The following is a 22582-nucleotide window of genomic DNA, read 5'->3' on the forward strand; positions in this document are numbered from 1 at the left end:
AAATTAGCAAGTTACAAGTCAATACTTGTGAAAAAAAATCAGGAGGTTTCAATAACCAAAATAATTCAAGAAATAATTATTAGAAATTAAACATACATACATTTAGGAAAAGTTCTGAAAAGCAGGCAACTTTATCAGTGTAGGCTAGTCTGATGGTCATGGGTTATCAGAACAGATTAGCATTAGTATCACTAAAAAAAAAAAACTAAGTTGGTCAACATTAGCAATGTAATTAAAATGCAGGCTAATGTAACAAAGTTAGGATTAACTTGAAATGTTAACTTTAAAGATATAAGTTGGAGAGATAGTACAGTGGATAAGAAACCTGCCTTGCAGACAGACAATCCCAGTTCAATCCCTGACATAGGATACGGTTCTCCGAGGACTGGCAAGTATGATCCCCCCCCCCCCCCCCACTCCAAAACTAATGGGTCCTTCTGGGTTGAGCACTGTGTATTGTACCATGATAGAAGCAGAGGGAATAAATGCAACAAAACAGGTCGAATATGAAAGGGAGTGCCTGGAAGGGTAGCATTGGAGCTGGAGTGAAAAACAAATCAGATTTGCGATGCATTTAGAGAACAAAGCCTGAAGAAACTATGTTTTAAAGCTCTGTCCTGGGGCTTAGGCAGGGCTAGTACTTCTGCCTTGGCCCTGAAACAGAATATTTGTCTGGTTCCAAGAACCCCAAGACAAGGGGGTTCCAATTGCTCAGTGAGGCACAGATGACACTATCTGAAGCAGCTTGGCTGACAGGGGCCAGATGAGGCGACCATGGAGATCAGCAGGAGGAATGTGGAACACGGGATGTCTCCGTTGTTTTACTAGGAGCCACTCCCGGAAATGTTCTGCTTTGTATTGGCGAGGGAGGAGGTCTGATAGTTTGCTCCCAATGCCCACTAGGATTTGGGGAAACTCGGATACCCCTGGCAATGCCCGCCTACACCTGGTGTTGCTGTAGGGGAGGAGATATGGTGCCAGGGGTAGAATTCAGGGTCTCCCTTGTGCTCTGCTTCTCAAGCAATTTCCCTGGGCACCTTCAAAAAGGTTTTAACCGGAGGCAGATCTAAATATAATTTGTGTTGGAAAGGTGAGGGCCCAGGGAACAGTTCAGTGGCTTAGAACACCTGCCTTGTAAGCAGGGCTATCGAGTTCAACCCCCAGTACTAACACATGCCCTGTGTGAGATACTGGCACCTCTGTCGCCTTTGATCCTCAACACCACAGGTGAGTTCCAGCCACACCACAACCAGGAAGCATCTGGGAACACCACAGCACCTTGCAGCAAGCACTACAATTAGAATGCTGTAGTCCCGTGGCCCAAGAGAGACCTGACAAGCATGTGTGCACACATCACAGCGAACCAAGAAAGTTGTTCCCGCAAACATTAAAGGTGTGTGCAAACTGCTGCCCCCCAGGAAGGGAAGGGGGAAAGAAATATAGTCCTTACACCTCACTGTGACTGATTCACTGTGATTTATGATTTAAGAAATAAATCATAAATGTATTTATGGGACTCCTAAGTAGAGGCCAATGAATACAGGTGATCAAGCTGAAAAGTCTTCTTGCATTCAGTCAAATAAAGTGTTCTTGATTGGCAATCTGGGCTTGCTTTAGGCCTGTGACATGAGTCCAGTGTCCTTCCCCAGACTTGGTGCTGTCCCCAAAACCCTTTCACCTAAAACCATCTCCCAAAAGAAAGTACTCAGAGCAATAGTACAGTGGGTAGGGTGCTTACCTTTTCACAGTCAGACAAGATTTGATCCCTGGCATCCAGATGGTTGCTCAAGTCCAACCACGAGTAATCCCTGAGCATTGTCTGGTGAGGCCTCAAAACAGACAAATAAAAAGAATCCCTCCACCATATTCAGTGCCTTTCAAATGCACTTACCTAAGAATTTAGTGTTACAGCTGAGCCCCACTGAAAGCAAAACCAGGGATTCCAGGTGTCCATTTCTACCACCGCAGTGGTCAGGGTGTCCTCACAGAGCAAGGTGAGCGCAAGGCTTATCTGATTTCTGGCCTCCCCTTATATGATCTCTCACCATGGGGCTCTGTTTTTATGGCTCCAACTAATGCTCACCTGGTAGGGATACCTGGGTATGTGGCAGGACTATGTTAATTTTGTTTTCCAGGTAAGATCTTGGAAGGGGTGACAGAAAGTTAACTTCTTTTTCCTCTCCTTTCCTCTCTTATATTCTCTCTCTCTCTCTTACATAAAGATGGTTAATTTGCTTTAAGTATTCCATAACTGGACTGGAGTGATAGCACAGCGGGTAGGGCGTTTGCCTTGCTCACAGCCAACCCGGCCAACCCAAGATGGATTCTTCCACCCCTCTCAGAGAGCCCAGCAAGCTACCAAGAGTATCTCGCCTGAACAGCAAAACCTGGCAAGCTCCCCGTGATATAGTCAATATGCCAAACACAGTAACAACAAGTCTCACAGTAGAGACATTACTGGGCCCGCTAGAGCAAATCGATGAACAATGGGAGGACAGTACTACAGTGCTACTCCATAACCAGCTAATTAATGATAAACAGACCTGGTACAGCATGTGTTTTCATTTTAACACAAAATCAGCGTTTCTACAAAACTCATGACCGGGGGCTAGAGCAATAGTACAAGCGGGTAGGGTGTTTGACTTGCCCTCAGTCGACCCGGGTTCGATTCCGGCATCTCATATGGTACCCCTGAGCACCGCCAGAAGTAAATTTTGAGTGCAAAGCCAGGAGTAACCCCTGTGCATTGCCGAATGTGACCCCAAAAAGCCAAAAAAAACCTCATGACAGAAGTGAAAAGTGAAAGAACAATCAGATACCAGATACCACTAAAAGGTAAAGGTAAAGGCCCTCCCGTTGTTCGTCGATTTGCTCGAGCGGGCCCAGTAACGTCTCCATTGGAGATTTCATTGTTACTGTGTTTGGCATATCAAATACATCACGGGTGGCTTGCCAGGCTCTGGCGTGCGGGCGAGATACTCTCGGTAGCTTGCCGGGCTCTCCGAGAGGGGTGGAGGAATCGAACTCGGGTTGGCCATGTTGGCTGCGTGCAAGGCAAATGCCCTACCGCTGTGCTATCGCTCCAGCCACCACTATCTATCTATTAACATGGCCAAATTCTAGAATAAAAACAATACTAAAAGTTGGTGAGAATCTCACACATTATTAATGAGAATGCTAAGTGGTATAGGCACTTTGGAAAATGAGTGATTTTTGTTTGGGGGCCACACCTGGCAATGCTTAGAGTTCACTCCTGGCACTGTATTTAGGATCACTATAGGCAGTGCTCAGGGGATCATACGGAATGTCAGGGTGCGAACCCAAGTTGGAGGAATGCAAGAAGTGTCATACCCACTTGTCTTTTTCCTTTAGCCCCAGGAAAAGGGTGATTTCTTAAGAAACTAATCATGTGGTATCCTAGAGTTTCCAAATCACCATCTTTGTGATTTACTCAAAGTAATTGAATAAAAGGGTATGTTCACACAAAATATACATACAGATACACTTAACAGCTGTATTCACAATTGTTCAGACTTGGAAGCAACCAAGATGTATTCTAGTAGGAAGCAGATAAATGGTGTTTCACCCAATCATCACTATAAAGAAATGAGCTATCAAGGAGTGAAAGTCAGGGAGGAATCTTAAACACATATCACTAAATGGGAAAGACCAATCTGCAAGATCTCAACCATATGGCATTATTAAAAAAGCAAACTTATTGGCAATAATAGTAAGGTCAATGGCTGTCAGGAGCACAACTGCATAGGCAAAGAATTTGGAGGGTTAGTAAAAATATTTTGTATGCCATTATAGTGATGGATTCTTGTCATTATCCAATTGTCCTAGAATGTATCACACCAAGAGTGAAATCTAAAGTAGACTGTGGACTTTGGGTGACAATGATGTGTCATTGTAGGTTCATCCCTCATCAAATGTCCAGTGATGATAAGTGGGTAAAGAAGTCATGGTCTGAATATGCACAGGGCTAGAGATGTCGCAGACCTGGGACCCAGAGCAGCTCAGAGGTGGTGAATAAAAGCTCTTTGAGTCTGTAAAGAAAAGTGGCCTCCAGTGAAACTAACTTTACAAAATCTGGGAAAGAACAGAATGGAAATAGTAAAAAGCTGAAAAGGCAGAGCCTGAAGTATTTGTGGTGGAAAAAATATATACTAGTCAGACATGCAGTGAATATGAAGGCTATAAAAATATAAAAGGTAAAAAAATATATAAAAGGATTTATAGATGCTGACAATACTTGGGATCCTGAAGAAAATTTCGATTATTCAGAGTTGATAGAAAAAATTCCCAATTCTCAAAAAGCTGTTAAGTAAAAAAGAGGGCACAAAAAGAAAATCGTTATCTGATAGTGAATCTGATAGCAGATCATGTTAAATGAATTGTCAGATGGAGAAGAACAAATACCAATGATCTCCCTTATCAGTGTAAAGAGACAAAATAAGAAAATAATATCAAACAATGACAAACACCTGATCTTGAATTACAAAATTTATTAACAAGGGGCCTGAGAGATTGTACAGTGGGTAGAGCTCTGCCTTGCTTGTGATTGAACTGGGTTCAATCTCTGGCATCCCATTTGGTCTCCTGAGCACTACCAAGAGTGATCCCTGAGCTTAGAACCAGAGGTAAGCTCTGAGCATCACCAGGTATGTCACCCAAAAAACAAAAGCAAAACACCCTTATTAATCATGAGGGGAAGAGGGACGGGGGGTGGGGGGGCAGGAATATCAGACCTGAGATGACATAAAGACAGTGAAGGATATCCACAGACACTTTGGTGGTTATGTGCAGTAACTTTCTACATCAATGCTATAAACTTGAACACTATTGCACCTATATTACCTAAGCTATTTTTTTAAGTATCACTGGGGCAAGCAATGTTAATAATGAAAGAGGATAGTCTTGTGTGGGTTAAAGTGGATGTAAGGAAGATCTCAATACCTTCCTCTCAAATGTTTTGTAAACCCAGAACTGCTCATAAAGTATCAAAGGTTTTGAGGAGGCTTCTTAATGATCAGAGATGGGGGGCTAGGTAGGTACTGGTGTCAGAGTAAGGGGGTCCTAGACTGTGGTATTCTTCAATGTCTGGCAGCTGCTGGATGCATGGAATAGCTTTCCCCTCTCTGCAGTCTCAGATCATTTTTCCTTGATTTTCCTGGTTAACCAGGGTATTTCTAATTGTTATCCTGAGTTCAAGAGTAGAAAAAGTGAAAAAACTTTTGCTGAACACCCACCACAGGCATGTACGTTATAAAAGGAAATTTTCATGATAAAATTTGGAAATGAACCATGCAGTCAATTAGAAAATAGGATTTGCCCGGCCATTGTTTTTAATGCATTTCCATCTGGATCTTGTCGATATAGAAGCATTTTGAGCCAAACACAGCAGCTTCATTTGAATGGCATGGGTGCTTTATTTATCACGACAATAGATAATGAAGGGGAAAAAAAGTAATAAGAATGAGTCAGAAGTACTGAGGACAGTGTCTATAGCACTGTGGAGGAAAAAAAGCTCTTTCTTCTTGAGCAAAGGCTGGAAGTAATCAACGCTGCATTCGCTAAGCAATGTATATAGCAATATTTAACATTTCTTTGCTAGTATTGAAATTTTCAGCGGACAACAAAAGACCTTTGGTGTTAAAAATCTAAAACCGATGAATCTTTGGCTCTCTACCACTCATTCTGTGTTTAGAATGTGCTTGCTTAAAAGAATGAACACCAATTCTCTTGGCACACCCACCCTCTCCAGCCCACACCGCCAGGAGCTGGCTGTGCTCAGCAGGATCTTATTAAACCATCGCACTGAGTCAAAATAGGTCATGAACGGCCTGAGTGCTACGACAAAAATTATTTTGTCTCTCTATGGCACGGCAAACAGACCTGAAATTATTTTCAGAAACACCCAGGGAGCCGAAACATCTCAGAACTGGACTTCGTTCTCCTTTCTGAAACTATATCTGAGTTAAGAATCCCAGGACACAGGGGCGGACTGCTCAGATACTCCCCTCTGAACCCAGAGAGCTCTGACCTAAAGCAAACTCTTGAAAGAAGGGGACTTTGCCAGGGAAGAGTTAAAACTTCCCGAGTGCCCTGTCCAGCCCTGGAAAACAGCTCTGAGAGCCCCAGAGGGGGCTTTTGCGCCTCTGACTTCTCACACACTCTTCTTTCAAATGAATTTAAACCTTTTCTTGTCCAAATCCCTGCTGAAGAAAAAGAAAGTAACCACTCTGCAGTTTTTCCACTATTATGCAAATAGATTAATCAGGCAATGCTGCTGTGAGAATTAATTTATATTTGAAGCCAATGAGGCCTGGAGGCTTGCGAGCTGAAGCCCCCCCTGGCCCAAGCCTTGGCTAGGTAGCACCTCATATTATTCCTTTGACGAAATGTGAACTGACATAAATACTATGGCTCCCTTTCAATCCGATTACCCCGTTACCTCACATCAATGCTACCCCAGCCCTCAGATTCTGGCGTCCTTCCTTTCACCAGCTCTAGGAACAACAGACAGCTCCTCCCTGATAAACAAGCACCCACGCTACCACCTCCAACCTCACTCTTCACCCATCATCCTCCCTCAATGGGCTCTATTCGACAAGGTATTTTATTTTGTTTGTACGGATCCAGGACTGAAACGTTTCAAAATCGGGCCTGGCTGGGGCTTGTTCATTCAAAGCTGCTCTTTCACACCACCAGTCAACTTAAAGAGAGAGCGGCCTGGCAATAACACCCCTGAAGTAGCCACCCCTTAAAGGACGTCATCCCCTCAGGACGCCGCCCCCACCCCCAACCTTAGACTCTTTTTCAAACTCACACAAAAACCAAGTAGTAGCACAGGTCTCCCTCGGTCTGCGTGACCTGCAGCTCAGTCAAATTGAACCTATGTTTTGAGCCCCACCTTTGTCCTAAACTCATGTTGACAACCACTAAATTCTTTCCGTTGCTCTGCATAGAAACTTGAAGGGGGAAAAAAAAGATTCATTTCTCTCCCTCTAATGCCCCAAACTGCCCGTTTTAAAAGCATGGCTAAACAATCCACCAGGTGGGGGAAAGCTTTTCTATGTGGGCAACTCGGTTTCTGATGCCCCTACGTTGGTAATTAGATTAATAGGAAAATGTGCTTAGCTGCCTCTACCGTGTTCCCCGTTGCTCTCCCACTTTATGCCATTATTGCATGGAGCTGATAGTAAAATATCCTAAATGGGGGCAGAAAAAAATATGGATTTGTGAAGGGAGCTATGATGAAAATGAAAATGAGAAGAGAAAATAAAGCAAGCTTTATTTTATAAAAAGAAAAGAAAAAAGAAGGAAAGAAAGAAAAAGCAACCCCAAGTGATTGTAGTGCATGGCTTTGAAGGAAAGGGTCAGAGTTATGGATGATTATAAACTGGGCCAGTTTTGCAGTGAATGGGTTTAAACATTTCTGTGTGTGCCTTTGAGCAACACGTAAGTGGAACAAAGGACTCTAGCGTGAGCACTGGTCTTTCTTCCTCTTTGGGTCTGAATCTGAGAAATACTTCAAAATTTATTCTTTTAAGTACATATGCACATTAAGAAATAATCCATAGTTTAGCAATAAAAGTGAAGTAAGGGGCCTGAGCGATAGCACAGCAGGTAAGGCATTTGCCTTGCACGCAGCTGACCCAGGTTCGATTCCCAGCATCCCATATGGTCCCTTGAGCACCGCCAGGAATAATTCCTGAGTGCAGAACCAGGAGTAACCCCTGTGCATCACCAGGTGTGACCCAAAATCAGAGAAAAAAAAGTGAAGTAAACTGTAAGAAGCGAAAGAGGGCCCGGGGATAGCTGAGCAGCAGAGTGTTCGCCTTGTAGGCATGAGGCTGCGAGTTCCAGTCCCAACACCTCTCCACAAACTGAACCCAATCCTGGTGGCAGTGCCACTGGGATTCCCCAGTGCCACCACAAAGTACAGTTCCTGACACACTGTAACAAACTGTAAGTGACCCTTGGTCATCACAACAACAATAACAACAATAGGAAGGGCAAGAGGGAAAAGTGACGTGCTTGCAGCTACCAACAAGGAAAACTATAAGGCTACTAAATACCTTTTCTGCACATGATGCAATTTGTTGTCACTAATACTAGAGAAGAACATCTGTTTTATTTTCATTTTTTAGTTTGGGGGTGTGGGTCAAGTCATACCAGGGTTGGCTGCATGCAAGGCAATCAGTCACCTTAACCGCTGTACTACCTCTCTAGATCCTATTTATTCCACTTAATCTTTAAAAAAAAAAAATTTAGGATATCTCTGTTTTGTACTTAAAGGGAAGAAAAGCACTGAGTTAGCACATTGGATTTGGATAATGAATTCCCATTAAAGAATGGCTGCCTCAGAGCTGAAATGTAGCTAACGTGGTAAGGCACATGACTTTACTCATCTGTGATATCCAGAATAATAGGACAATAAATGCAAGGTATCAAAGGGAGAATACAGAGATTACCCTGATCCATCGACTACAAAGCTGAGGAGAGCGAAGGAAAGAAACTGGGGCCAAGAGGTGGGGGTGGTGAGGTGGCGTGGGGGAGAAAAAAAAGAGGCAGCTGTTAGACTGGAGCAAAATAATAAAGAGGCTAAGAGACTTGCCTTATAGGTGGCCAAACAGGGTTTGATTCCCAGCACCCCATAGGGTCCCCGGTGCACTACCAGGAGTGATTTCTTTTTTTTCCTTTTTGGGTCACACCCGGCGATGCACAGGAGTTACTCCTGGTTCATGCACTCAGAAATTACTCCTGGCAGTGCTCGGGGGACCATATGGGATGCTGGGAATCGAACCTAGGTCGGCTGCCCTACCCCTGTGCTATTGCTCCAGCTCCAGGAGTGATTTCTTGAGCATAGAGCCAGGAGTAAGCCCTGAGCACAGCTGGTGTGACCTCAAAAGCCAAAAACACAGAAGTGGACAGGAAGTAACAGGGTTAGGGGGCAGGGGCAAGGGCCTCAGGTGATTAGGGGTGTGTTTTTACCTATATATCTAAACTACAGAACCAATACAACTAAAAGCACAAGATCAAACCCCAACAACTTAAAAGGGCCTGTCAAAGGGCAGTCTGGGTCTTGAAAGGGAAACTTAGGATGAAGGGAGTTAACACTGAAGATGGAATTGATGTTAGAACATTGTATGCCTGAAATTCAACTATGAGTAACTTTGTAAATCACGGTGCTGCAATTATATACATATAATTCATATATTGTGAAATATGAATTATTAATTTATAATTCATGTATATATATGAATCATGGAGCTCCTCAGAAAGCTCCATGGTAGAGCATCTGCCTTGCACGCCCAAAATCTGTGACATCATGAGTTTAATCCCAGATACTGACCCACATGTGATACAGCCCTGCTATTTGGGACTCCCAGCGCCACAGCAAAGAATTTCCTCTTGGAAACTCCATGACCAAGTGGGTGTAAGTGATAGAGATAAAGGGGGATGAGGCAGGGCAAGACTGAAATGCAGTCCTTACCAAAAAGGAATCATCTGGTACGAATTGTCCTAAGTGGTACCTGACAACCTGGATTACAGGCCCCACTGGATCCGAATGCCAGAAGAGAACCATCTCAGCATCCTCTCCCCTGCAGTAACGGCCCACATTCTTAGAGATCATTAAGAAATATTCAGCCTGGGGCTGGAGCAATAGCACAGGGGATAGGGCATTGCATGCGGCTGACCCGGGTTCGATTCCCAGCATCCCATATGGTCCCCTGAGCACTGCCAGGGGTTATTCCTGAGTGCATGAGCCAGGAGTAACCCCTGTGCATCGCCAGGTGTGACCCAAAAAGGAAAAAATAAAGAAATACTCAGCCTCCCTTCACTCCCCCCCCATCTTTGTTAAAAATATATAAAGGGGAAGGGCTTCAGCCTTTCTTCAGAATCCTGCTCTAGGAGTTGCCTCCCATAATCCAAGAGAGTCCCTGCCTTATTCTCTCTTCCTTTCTCTTTCCCTATAGCCTTACTGAATTCAGCCATTTGCTTCCTGACCCCTGGCTTTCCAATTTCACTGTGAACTTGAATGCCTGCTCCTGCCACAAGCACTGCTCCTGAGTATGTGAACCTCACCACTAGGTGTATGAGCACCACAATCAAGTGTGTGATCCCTGGTGATCACCACAACTAAAAGTGTGCAAGCATTATAACAAGAGTACCACTCCTGGTCTTCACAGAAAACAGCAACAACAACAGAGAAAGAAGAGGAGGGAAGTTTTGTTACGAAAGAAGCATTGTATTTGGACCTGGGATGACACTTGTCTGGGCCTTGCACGTTAGAGAGGGCCCTGGTTGAAGCTTTTCCGGTTACACCCATTCCCGTCAGACTATAGCAACGGGGCCAAGGTGACATGTTTGCCTAAAGTCTCTATATATCTTATAGGCCCTGGAGTTCTTCATGAAGATGAATTCAAGTCTGTTTCCAAGGACTGCACAAGCTTCTTCCTAGGTGTCTTTTCCCAGTGATGCACCAAACCGGAACCAAACCATTAAATGAGTCCATCCCTATACTTCAGGCTTGGACCAGGGATCTCTGTTTCAGGGAAGGTGGGGGGGGGGGCACCTGAATGGAGTCTATTAAGCACACTTAACAGACAAGTGCAAGGCCCAGACAAGCACACTCTTGCATGGGATGGAAGGTAAGAAGTGGAGCAGCTTCCACCTATAGACCTGTCTAAGGTCTGGCAAAAGCTAAAGGAAATCTCTAAGAAGATATTGAAGATGAGCATAAGCTAAAGAAGGGCCTTTTGAAAATGAGCACCACTTTAAAGACCCTGCAGTCAAGGATATAAAGTGGCTAATATATACAGAGAGAGAATATGAACACGTTTCCAGTCAAGATTTCAGAAACAAGTATTCTGTGAAGACACCATGCACAGAAGTGTGGGCAGGTTAAAGGAATAAAGAAGGGAGTCAATACACCCAAGACAGGTGATCATGGGAAACCATTTTGTCTCATTAGGCCCCAAGGTCTGATAAGTCAGCCTATAGACAGGCCAAAAACCCAGTTATCTCAGGAGCTGGAACTGCAGCCTCTCACAGAAATGCAACAAAGTCACCAGGAAGTGGAGGAAGAAATATCCAAACCTCTGTCTCTTCCTGCCCTTGAGTTTTAACAGCAGAGACTCCCACTAACCACCAACTAGAAGAATTCAGACAGAAAGAAATTCTGGGGCTCGTTGGATTCTTTAGAAGTCAGATTCTTGGGGCAAAAGAGACAGTCCAGCAGGGTTGGTGTTTGCCTTGCACAGAGCCAACCAGTTCCATCCCCAGCATCCCATATGGTCCCCTGAGCGCAGAGCCAGGAGTAATCCCTGGCCAGGTGTGACCCAAAAAGAAAAAGAAGTAGTAGTCAGCTTCTTCCAGCAGAAGCTGGGGAAGGAGAGGGGTGGCTAGGGAGGGGAGGGAAGTACCTTTGGAAGGTAGAGAATAAATAACAAACAGCGGTAGGGTGTTTGCCTTGGGCACAGCCAGCCCCGCGAGCCTGGTTCGATTTCTCTGCCCCTCTGAAGAGCCCGGCAAGCTATGGCAAAGCCTGGTAAGCTACCCGCCCCCCTCCCCCATTCAACATGTCAAACACAGTAACAAGAAGTTTCAAAATGGAAACGTTACTGGGCCCACTCGAGCAAATCGATGAACAACAGGAGGACAGTGTTTGTTTTTTTTGTGTTATCACCCAGAAAGCAAAATGGGACTTCCTTAACTCAGTAGGTATAGAATGGAGAGTGGGTTGGCAGGAAAGAAATGTTCTCTGAGCCCCATCCATTTCCTCCCTATAGAGGGGAAATTCGATCCTAGATGGGGGTAAAAAGTCAGGGAAATATAATAACTCTGTAGACAGGTCCTAAGGCCTCTGAATATGGAGCATAGGTAACACCCTATGACAAAGCACGTCCCCACCCCTTTCCAATGCAAGCGCTGTGTCACCTTCTTCTACCCCGCCCCTCCAGCAGACCCTCCCATCCTCCCTCCGCAGACCTGCAGAACAGGGGACCACAGGATTCTTCTCTTCAGCCCAGCCTCAGGCAAACCTGCAGCAATTTAGACGCCCACCTACTAGCCGTCACTGCCTCTCAAATACCGACGCCCGGTCCATACACGCGGCCCTTGCACAAGAGACCTGCTTTCCCACGCAGCATCTGTAGACCAACTTCATTTTTATTCCCTTTATCCCGAAAGCTTCCGGAACTGGAACTCGTGGCGGCTTGGAGCTGAGCGGAAAGCAGAGGAGAAGCGGGGAGGTTGCCGGGATGGGAGCGGGGCCTCGCCCAGGCCCAGCTGGGGCGGGGCGGGGTGTGGCGGTGGGGAGGGTTTCAAGGTGGGCAATTAAAGCGGCCAATTAAAGGCGAGGCATGGGGCACCTCAGGTGAGGTTCCTACTAGGCAGAGAGCCAGGAACAAGAGGGAAGGAGGTTGGACGAGCGGCGGGGGGCCCTGGAACCCCCGGGTTCTGCTCTCTGCACCGGGAACCCCAGAGGGGCGGGGTAGCTGCCAGTGTCCCGGAGGGCTCGGCCCCGAAACCCTCGCTGGACTCGCAGCGGTCCCCGGGACCTTGGAAAGGCCGTGCTGGGTCCTCGACGGGGCCAGAGACTGCGAGTGACTGAGAACCCGCTGTGGGGCGCTAGAGAGCGGGTTCCTTTTTTCCTTTGGGGTGTCCACTTTGGATGGGGGCAGCCCGGCGCTGCTTTGAGCTCAGGGGTCACTTCTGGACGGGCTGGAGGTGGGGGGGACTTAAGGACTAGAACCCTGTCTATTGGCCACGTGCAAGCACCCTGCCCGCTGTGCTCTGGCTCCAGCCCCAAGAGCGGAGTTTCTAAACCTTAGAAGGTCCGACCCAGGGGCGAGGTCATAGAACATGCTTAAGGCAAGCGCCTTGCACCCGGGTGCACGGGTTCGGGTTCGATCCCGCCTAAACCTGGAGAGACAGCCAGAACAATTGCCGGGTGTGGTCATTTCAGCCCGGGGCTCTTCCTGAAGATGCTGAAATGGATCCAAATTGAGTGGAGAGGATTCGGAACGCAGAGGAGAGCAAGGAAAAGTGCGGGTGGTTTTTCTTGACGGAGAGAGGGAAACACTTTTGAAATGAACCATGTAAAATAAAATTAAGGAGGGGGGAGAGAGGAATGAAGGAGAGCAAAAGCACTCAAGGGCCGGCGTCAGCGAAGTTGAAGGTTGATGAGCGCGCCGCCGTGGCCAAGCCCTCAGAGTGCGCTCCTACGGCTGGAGGTGAAGGTTCCAGGAGCAAGTTAAAGTTTACTCCCGTCAAGCCGGCACTCTGTGCTGCTCGGCTCTATAGAGATCCTCTTTCTTCAGGATATAAAATAAAAAGCCACACGCACAAAAAAAAATCCACAAAAAAACACAACACAGTTAACCACCTGTCAGGGCTGGGATACAATGAGGCTCCTGGAAAAAGAGCTTTTCATGCATGCGTAATATATTTGTTCAGCTATTCACTTAATGAAGCTGATAAATGTGCTGCAAGACAATAGTCAAGTTAATCTATTTAGTAAAATGTTTTGAGACTTTCAGGCTACCTTAAGGAGGGGAGCGTTTGGGGACATTTTCATTTAAATGCGCTCATCTCCCCTCTTCTTCTGCACAAGGGGGATCGGGCAATCTATGTGAATATAATTTCTTATAAATGTGTCCTTAATGGGTTTAATTCACCCCTGCCAGCTGTTTTGGGGGCTATTTTGTAAGAGCAAAACAAACGTTTCAGGCTTGGAAAGCTAGTTAAAATTAGTTTCGGTCAGCAAGGCCAAGCTATATTTCCTGCAAACCATCTGCTTGATTGGCACAATAGAAGGATTTTCAAGGAAAAGGGGGGGGAGGAGTGAGTGTGAAAGGAAAGAGGGGTGGGGGAGTCATTAGAAAGGGCTGGGGCTGCCGTCGCTACTTGTGGCCTATTCTAAAGGTGAACCCCTTAGAGGTGTCTTAATAGAGCGGCTTGGCGGTAGGAGCCCCAGGAGACTCTTTCAGGCCGAGTCCTCCTTTACCAACCTCGGCAGCTCCCTGGCTTTCTCCCCCAGAGCTAGAAAGCTAGGCGGCCCTGCTTATTTTTCAACCTGCACCTCCCCACCAAGTTTGGAAAAATCGCACAAACTTTTCGCAACTCGAGCTGGGAGTACTTTGGGGGGCGCATCCTTGCCAAGGGTAACTTTGGAGTCCCAAGCTTCCGTACTGAAAAGCACTGTGTATGATTTTGCGCAAGCGGGGACTTCCAGCCGCTAGTCTGCAGCGTCCTAAGCCTTCCTGAATTTCTCTGCTCTCAGTCAGGGAGTTCCAGGATTACCCTAAGCGCTGGGTTAACTGAGAGACCCTCTCCAGTACAACCCCGGCGAGTGGGGTGGGAGAAAGTGGTGAGGATTCGGGTCCCGAGAACCCTTTCCAGAGTCCCAGAGAGGTTTTGGTCTTGCAGGCTCCGGGAGCCCAGGCTAGGCTCTGTGCGGCACCTCGCCCCCCACCCCCACCCCCAGCGCCCGGGCGAGCAATCCTCGTCCACCGCAGGCGAGGACCCCAACCGACAGCCTCGCATTTGCTCCGTTTTCCCTTGAAACCGAACGAGACAGAAAGCCTAGCTCCCTGGAGAGAGAACGCGAGCGCCTTCTCCGAAATAAACGCGAAGATAGCAACATGACAATGAATGGCAGGACGCACAAACCCCCGTGCGCGCAGGTCAAAAGGCATTAGTCACAGGTCTTAGCCGCAGCCGCCGCGCCGCGCAGCCCTTAGGCCATCGCAGAGTTTGAAAAGACAGCGTTCAAGATCACTTAAAGTAAGATCCTTTTCCTTCGATTTCTTGCTTCCTTCGCATTTGTTTTGCCTTTTCACGGGCGACCGGCCTTCGCACCCGCCCTCACGTTTCCTCCGTAGTGCCTAAGGAAGTCTTCTGGAGGCCGTGGAGACCGGACGGCTGGAAGTGGGGGTACAAATGGAGCGCAGCAAGAGGTTGACCCACTTCCCCCCCCAAAAAAAGAGCCAGTACCCCCTTTTAAAGCCAAAGAAGGAAGTTAGCAGCGGTTCGTCTATAGGGAGGCAGTAGGCGGATTGCATTGGTGAGCGGGGTTCGAGGATGGGTAGCGCATGGATGAAATAAAAACTGCACGAACTACTTCTGGGAAATGCCTCAGCGAGGGGAGCAGGTTCTAGAGTGAGGAGATCTAGGCAGGGTCCAAATTGGGTTTTACTCCTTACATCCCACCCCAAAACCTAGCAAATATAGGCTGTGGTTCCACCCTTCAGATGACTTGAGTCAGGGATGGCTTAATCAGAAGCCAAGGAAAGGGAGGAAGAAGAATGAGGAGAAAGGAAGTGAAGGGAGAGAGGGTAAGAACGCCAAGGACAAAACCCTCCCGCTGGCCTCTGAAAACTGGATAGGGCTGGTGAGGGTGGGGGGATGGGGGTGTCGCAGGAAACTTGGTCTTGTTAAATTGCAGGTTAAAATGCACATGTTAGCTTAAGCTTTTCTCCTTTGTTACTACTGCAAAGCTAAAAGGAAAAGACGTTTTAAAAAGAGAGCCAGAGTGATAGTACAGCCTAGAGGGTCAATCTACCTGAATTGGATCCGGGCACTACATAGTATCCCCCAATCCTGCCAGGATTGAGCCCTAAACACAACTGGTAGGTGTGGCAAATATATATATTTACACACACACACAGGAACTTTTAAAGGTTTTGGACGGATCTTCCACCCTCCTTTCTAGGGATCTCCAATGAGCAATGGTTTTCCTACACTTATATAGCCACTCACTTAAAAGTTGTTCTTCCCACGTGGGTTTCAAAGCAGCTGCCACCCAGCATACTTCCATAAGCAGTCTTGCATTGACAACCCCCCTCACAGGCATCATCTTCAAGCGTTAATTGGGCTCCAGAAAGGGTTAAATAACTTTTTAATTTGAATCAAGGGAGAGCTTTAGGGGGCTCCGTTTCTGGTTTAATGTGATATAAATCACAGATGCACTCTTATTGAATGGTTAAAGCAGCGACATGGAGATCATCAACACAAAACGCCCCGAACAAAACCATCGCGAGAAATAAAGCTGGTTAATAAGATTTTTGAGAAAGCTTTGTGTTAAAAAGCAAAAAGGAAAACCAGCTGAAGGTGACAGTTAGTTCATGGTTAATAGGATCAGGGCGGCCTGGCGAGGCTGCACACTTCTCTTTGGGGAGGTTCAGCCCCACCAAAGAAATGAATGGGACATTTAACACATCTGTTATCTTGCCTCGCAGAGAAAATGAGCGCTGAAGCTCAGTGCTACCCCGTACTCAATCCAGAGGAAAGTAATGGGACCGGCTCTGGGGGTTCAAATTCTTATTTGAATGCCCAAACGAAGGAGAGTCTTCTTCCATGTGGACCAACGTTCTGGGGAACGTTGCCCTTTGCTCTCTTTTCAGGGCCTGCTACTTTGCTGTTAATTAAGAAGCTGCTAAACCTAGGCCAAATTAAGCTTCCCACAATGAAGAGAGCCCTTTTAGAACCAGCCCCTACCTCCCCGCTAGAGCTTTAAAAGACCAGGTTGTGCATTTCAATTCAAACTGCGCCTAGGGCTCTCTGAGGCTGTAAAGAAACTTGCTCAGTACTTACAACTTTTTTGTTGTTTTGCTGGGGCAGCTTCCGGGGGGAAAAAAAAAAGCCCTGGGGCAGAAAATTCTTCTGCTTTGCTCTCCTGATTACTCTCCAAAGCAGTTACAAGTTGTGGAGGACTTTTTGGTCACAATCCTAGAGAAATGTTGCTGAAAACTGTTTTTCAGAGTTGCTGGGAGTTTGCAGAATACCGGTAATGATATTGTAAAACTCTCAAAACTCAATTTCTCTTGACTTGAAATAATTCAGATCAGAACCTCCTACTACCGCCTTTAGGGACACACATCCATAGCCCTTAAACATCCATGTCCAAGTCTCCTTCGATTAACGTGGCAATCTCTTCGTTACTGATTAATGTACTCTCATATCTTTATTCCTCAGCCAGAGGAACTTAACGTATAGGAACTTAAGAGAGAGTATTTTCATTTCCAGTAACTTGAAATTTTCGGTTTCCCTCCCCTACAAGGATGCGAGTGGGGGGCGGGGTGGGGAGGTTATTTTACTGATTGCCCAGAGATGAATTTCTATGAATATTTATTGATTTATTTTCCCGGCTCAGCAGGGGGGCTGCAAATAAATTTAGTGCGTTCTTTAAATAATTCCTTTTCTATGAGACAAGATGTCATCTGAAACTTCTAAATAGGCATTTAATTAGCCCGGGTGTTGCTTCGGAACAAAAACTCCCGGCGAGAGCTTGGGGGACGCACTGTATTGCAAAGAGGCGGTCGATATGCAGAATTGATGCGCGCCAGCTTTTGTTGCCAGCCCATTGTGCCGGGCCATGCTTATGAAGACTAATCCAATCATAAATTGCACCCCTGCGCCAATCAGCGCGCGCAGAGCCGCCGGCGAATGAAGCTCGAGTGGAGAACTTTGTTGAACTTCATTGTCAGAGCTGTCACTTTTCAAAGCGCTTTAACGGGCGGGCCCCTATAAAACCATCACCTCGACGGGAGGACCACGGAAGACTCGCAGACGCCCAAGTGGAATCTTGGCGACGTTTTGCTAAAAGCCCAGGAGAGAGGGCGCCGCGGGGGCCTGCGGGGCGGAATCCAGGCATTCACCCTCCGGCCCGAGGAAGACGGGTTATTCCGCCCTGCCCTGCGCCTACCATGATGTTCCCGGGCCTCCTCAAGCCCCCCGCCGGGTACCCCAGCCTCCTGCGCCCCACGCCCACCTTAACGCTGCCCCAGTCCCTGCAGTCGGCGTTTTCGGGCCACTCGAGCTTCCTAGTGGAAGATCTCATCCGCATCAGCCGGCCCCCCGCTTACCTGCCCCGCAGCGTCCCCCCGGCCGGCATGTCGCCGCCCAGACCCGGGCCCCCCTCGGCCCTCCCCGACTCCGGCGCCTCCGATCTAGGCTCCCCGTGTGCGGGCAGCCGGCGGGGCGCCTCTCCGCAGACGTCCGTCTCCCCCGCCAGCGAGCCCACCTTTCTGAAGTTTGGGGTGAACGCCATTCTTTCCTCGGCTCCTAGAACCGGTAAGTGAGCGCACCAGGCAGAGGGCAGGGCCACCTGTGGGGTCCTTCTGGCCTCGGTTTCCCCTACGGAACCCTGGAATGGATTTGCGCGCCCCTGCACAAACGAACAAACGCCCCCTCCCCCCGCATCCCAGAGTCCTACCTACATCGGAGAGCGGGAAGTTTAGCTGCAGGGGACTAGGCATTTGTGCCCTGGTACTTCTGGTATCTGTATTTTTTATTTATTGGGAAGGAATGTCGGGGCCATACCTGGCTGTGCTCGGGGATCATTCCTAGAGAACCATATGCCTTGCTGGGGATCAAACTGGGTTGACCACGTGCAAGGCAAGAAGCGCCTTGACCACTGTCCTATCTCTCCCGCCCTGGAAGTCCTTTTATTTTATTTTTTTCTCAAAATGCAAGACACTATCTTGAATGGCTTATCGAATATGATGGGTCTGCAAATCTTATCCCCTCTCCAAGTCCTACCTGTTAATCTCCACGGTGCCTAAAATGATGCCTAGAAGACCGACTAGTTGGAATAAACTTGAAGAAAGGTGTGCTAGTTCAGTTGATCTGAGACTCAGCGCATGGGGGGAGATAACTTTGGAAGCCAGCTGGAGGTTAATCAATCATACCTTGTGCTCTTTGTGCGGTTCAATAATCCTAATCCTTTCTTTTTCCCTCTTTTCCTCGCCCCCTCCTAGAAACGCCCCCTGCCCTGCTGCAGAGCGTCCCTCCCAAGACCTTCACCTTTCCCTACTTTGAAGGCTCCTTCCAGCCCTTCATCAGATCTTCTTATTTCCCAGGTAGGTCTCCTCCCCTCCCCCTACCTTTGGGGGAGGCCGGGCAGCGCCCCAGCTCCAGCCCCTGCCGCTCGCCACCCCGAAGTCATATTTCTCCGTCCACCCCTCGGGGTTACGCTCTGGTTCAGAGGTTGCGAGGCGTACAACATTCACGAATCCGTCGCGCCAATTTGATGCCCTATTTAGCACAAGCGGTGACTGCTTGACACTTTGCACCAATTCCCTGCTCTACAAATTAGCAGGAATTGTCATGGTCCCAATTTGAGGCGGTTCCCTTCCCGGCGAGGAGCTGTTGGCATCCCTTCACGCCGGCGTTTTCCCACAGAGTCAGAGAGCTGGTCCACGATTCCCCACAAAGGTTTCAGCACCATGACCAATTGGTCAGCTCCTCCGGGCAGCCACACACAGACCGGCCCTCGCCCCTCCAGCCGCCGGGAGACACCTACCAGCCGGGGCTAATTTCTCTTTAAGACTCATTCAGGGCTTCAGGCTTTTCACAAGACCACATGGGGTGCCCTCTTGTGTGGGATGCCTGGGGTCCAGGAGGAGGGAACTAGGTCCACCCACAGCTCCAATCTGATTTCCCAACTTGCGCTCCCTTATCTTTTAAAGACGGTTAAGCTTGTAAAAGCAGCAGCCCATAATTGGGTGCCAGACACAGCTTTGAAAGGTTCCAGGAGGTTTGAAAGGTTTGAAAGGTTCCAGGAGGCACAGCTTTGAAAAGTTCCAGGAGGTTTTCATCCTGGAATCCCATTGGTACCTCAAACTCCCGGGCAAAAAACTTTTGCAATGGATCCAAACTCATAATATGGAGGAGCCCCAGTACAGAGGTGGGGGGGGAGAGAGAGAGAGAGAGAGAGAGAGAGAGAGAATAGGCAGGGGAAATGGGGGGGGGGGTGAAACTGCCACAGAACCACAAAATATCAGGGAAGAAACATGCAATTGATTTTTGAAAGGGGGAAAGAGAATTCACCAGGCGCCCCTCCCCAACACACACACCATTCACCCCTCTGCTGATAATGGAATTTGCTTCCTTTCTCCCTCATCTCAATGCGCGAACAAAAACAACCCAAGCTTTCTAAATAGCTTTTCATGTCCATTTAATGAAAATGATTCGGGGAAGAGAAGCCTCTGCCATCAGTATTCTCCCAATGGTCTTGGCCTGCAGTTGTGTTTAGTTTGAAAGTGTAAATCTCTTTTGTCCCAGTAATATATGGCTTTCGCTGCTTGTCCTCAGTCTTTTTCTGTTAGTTCATTACTACACAATTACCATTCACGCTTCATTAGAGTCTCTGTTTCTTTGTTTTTTTTTTCTCCCCTCCCTTAAAGCGAAACTCTCCCTGTTTTTTATCATGCCAATACCCATTGGGAAGCGGTCAATGTGCTAATTAGCTGCCACTTTTCATGTATTCGGCTGAATTCTTCGTTTCTGTGGGGGGAGGGGAGAAAAGATGAATATATAAAAAAGATGAATACTGATGGGAGGTTTTAAAAATCCAGAGGATTTTCTCTATCAGATCGGAAAAAAAAAGCGGCCTCATTTTCATCCAAAGAATGCAAAAGCCCCCACGGTGTTACAAAAGTTTAGAGAAGAAAGCTAATGACCTCAGGGGGATATTTATATATATATTTTTTTATCATTCCCCCTGCTCCTTGCTCTTTCAGAGAATAGACACAGGTTTGCTTCTCTGAAACTGTTGCATGAAAAATCAAAATAAATTCTTGTGGAGACTTTTTTTTTTCTGTTTCCCGGGTTTTACCTAATCCGAGTTTGCACGGTTGAGAGGGGAAGCTATTAGGGCGGAAAGCGCCTTTCACTCTCTCAGGTTTGTAGGTTCGTGGCCTATTCTCCAGGGAAAGAAAAAAGGAGAGCTTAAAATAGATGAAGGGATGGGGGAGAGAAAGAAAGACCTCTCCCCCCCACACACACACACCCAAGGAAGGCAGGACGGAAGGGCCCCCCACTTCCAGGGCTGGGCTGGATGTGGAGTGGAGGCGCGAGAGGGAGCAGACACCACCACTCACTCGCGACCTCCACATCCCCGACCCGCAGCATCCTCCAGCGTGGTGCCCATCCCTGGGACCTTCTCCTGGCCGCTGGCAGCCCGCGGCAAGCCCCGCAGGGGCATGCTGCGCCGGGCCGTATTCTCCGACGTGCAGCGCAAAGCTCTGGAGAAGATGTTCCAGAAACAGAAGTACATCAGCAAGCCTGACCGCAAGAAGCTGGCAGCCAAGTTGGGCCTGAAAGACTCACAGGTGAGGCCCAAAATCCCTTGCGCCATCCTTCTGGGAAGTTTACCTGAAGCATCTCAGGTTCCGGTGTACAGATGAGGGGATTGTAAGGCCCGCGCTGGGAAGGAGCGCTCGAGCCTGCCCTTCTAATGGTCCGCTTCATTCCCCGCCCCATCAATAAATCGGGGATCTGCGCTCCCAAACCCAACTCCCACCCAGACGCCAGAAGGTCCCCAGTCTCAGCACCCCGCACGCTCCCGAGCTGGCGCAGGTTCCATGGGCGTTCACCCCCCTGTTCCTTCCCTCTTCTTTGCCCAGGTGAAAATCTGGTTCCAGAATCGACGCATGAAGTGGCGCAACTCCAAGGAGCGCGAACTTCTGTCCAGTGGGGGCTGCCGCGAGCAGACCCTGCCCACCAAACTCAACCCGCATCCCGACCTCAGCGACGTGGGCCAGAAGGGCCATGGGGACGACGAGGAGGAAGAGGAGGGTCCGGGCAGCCCGCGCCACCGCCTGGCTTATCACGCGTCCCCGGACCCTCCGCACCTTCGGGACCCCCGGCTCGAGGGGGCGCTGCCCCCCTCCCCCGCGCACTCGAGTAGTCCGGGCAAACCTTCGGACTTCTCCGACTCCGAGGAGGAGGAGGACGAGGGCGAGGATGAGGAGATCACCGTGTCCTAGGGGGTGCTGCTGCTGCTGGGCGTTTGGAAACGTAGTATTGGGACCCATTCTGCACGCGCGCAGCGTCCCCCGTATAGGCGCCTTTCATGGCCCTAGATGATGTTTCCTCCCCCCGCTAGCCAACAGCCTTCTCCACTTAAGTTAAATGCAGGTCTAGGTCCCAGCCTTAATCTTTTCATAGGGGCTACCACTATTTCCTTAATTGCTCGCTAATGAAAACATGGGGGGAGGGTGGTGTTTCTCCAGGAACTGCGCTGAAAAGTGAGTCGCTTGAGTTGTCTGTAGCGCTGACAACTCAGTCGCAAGGGCCTTTCCTGGAGAAAGGATTCAAACCACAACGTCCTAGCTCCTTCCATCTCTTTATCCTGGGTAGCAAAGCCTCTTACCCAGCTCCGGGGACATCAGTACCCCAGTCTTCCTGGAGCCATGCTCTTAGAAAACTCAAGAATTTGAGGGAAATGTGTTTCTCTTCTAAGGCACAAGGTAATAAGGTCTTTTCTGTCACGTTGCAAACACTCTGGGCATAGAAGTGAGTCGTCTAAGTGGGAAGAAATTCTGTATGTTTGTGTAAAGTGGTTTCTCTGCAGTTTCTGCATCCATAGCCTACAGCCCAGTACTCTGCCTCATGCCCTCCCTTGACTTCAGGGCTAGTTTCACTGAGCTGCAAAGCTCCTTGAGTGCCCCGAGTGATAATGAACAGAGACCCACAAACCTCTTTGATATTTTTTTCTTTTAACTGAACTTTGCTGTCTTTGCACAGCTTTTATGAACTGTACACTATTTTGTACACATGTTTT

General features: G+C 48.1%; 1 protein-coding gene across 1 annotated transcript; it reads left to right on the forward strand.

The window, feature by feature from the left end:
• Nucleotides 1-17720: 17720 nt before the first annotated feature.
• On the forward strand, nucleotides 17721-21785 carry DBX1 (developing brain homeobox 1). Its single transcript, XM_056107305.1, has 4 exons — nucleotides 17721-18087; nucleotides 18774-18875; nucleotides 20926-21128; nucleotides 21423-21785. The coding sequence occupies exons 1-4, from the start codon at nucleotides 17721-17723 to the stop codon at nucleotides 21783-21785; spliced, it is 1035 nt and encodes a 344-aa protein (XP_055963280.1).
• The last annotated feature ends 797 nt before the right edge of the window (nucleotides 21786-22582 follow it).

This window comes from Sorex fumeus, unplaced genomic scaffold (assembly GCF_029834395.1).
Source record: "Sorex fumeus unplaced genomic scaffold, SorFum_2.1 ptg000007l, whole genome shotgun sequence".
NCBI classification, from domain to species: domain Eukaryota; kingdom Metazoa; phylum Chordata; class Mammalia; order Eulipotyphla; family Soricidae; genus Sorex; species Sorex fumeus.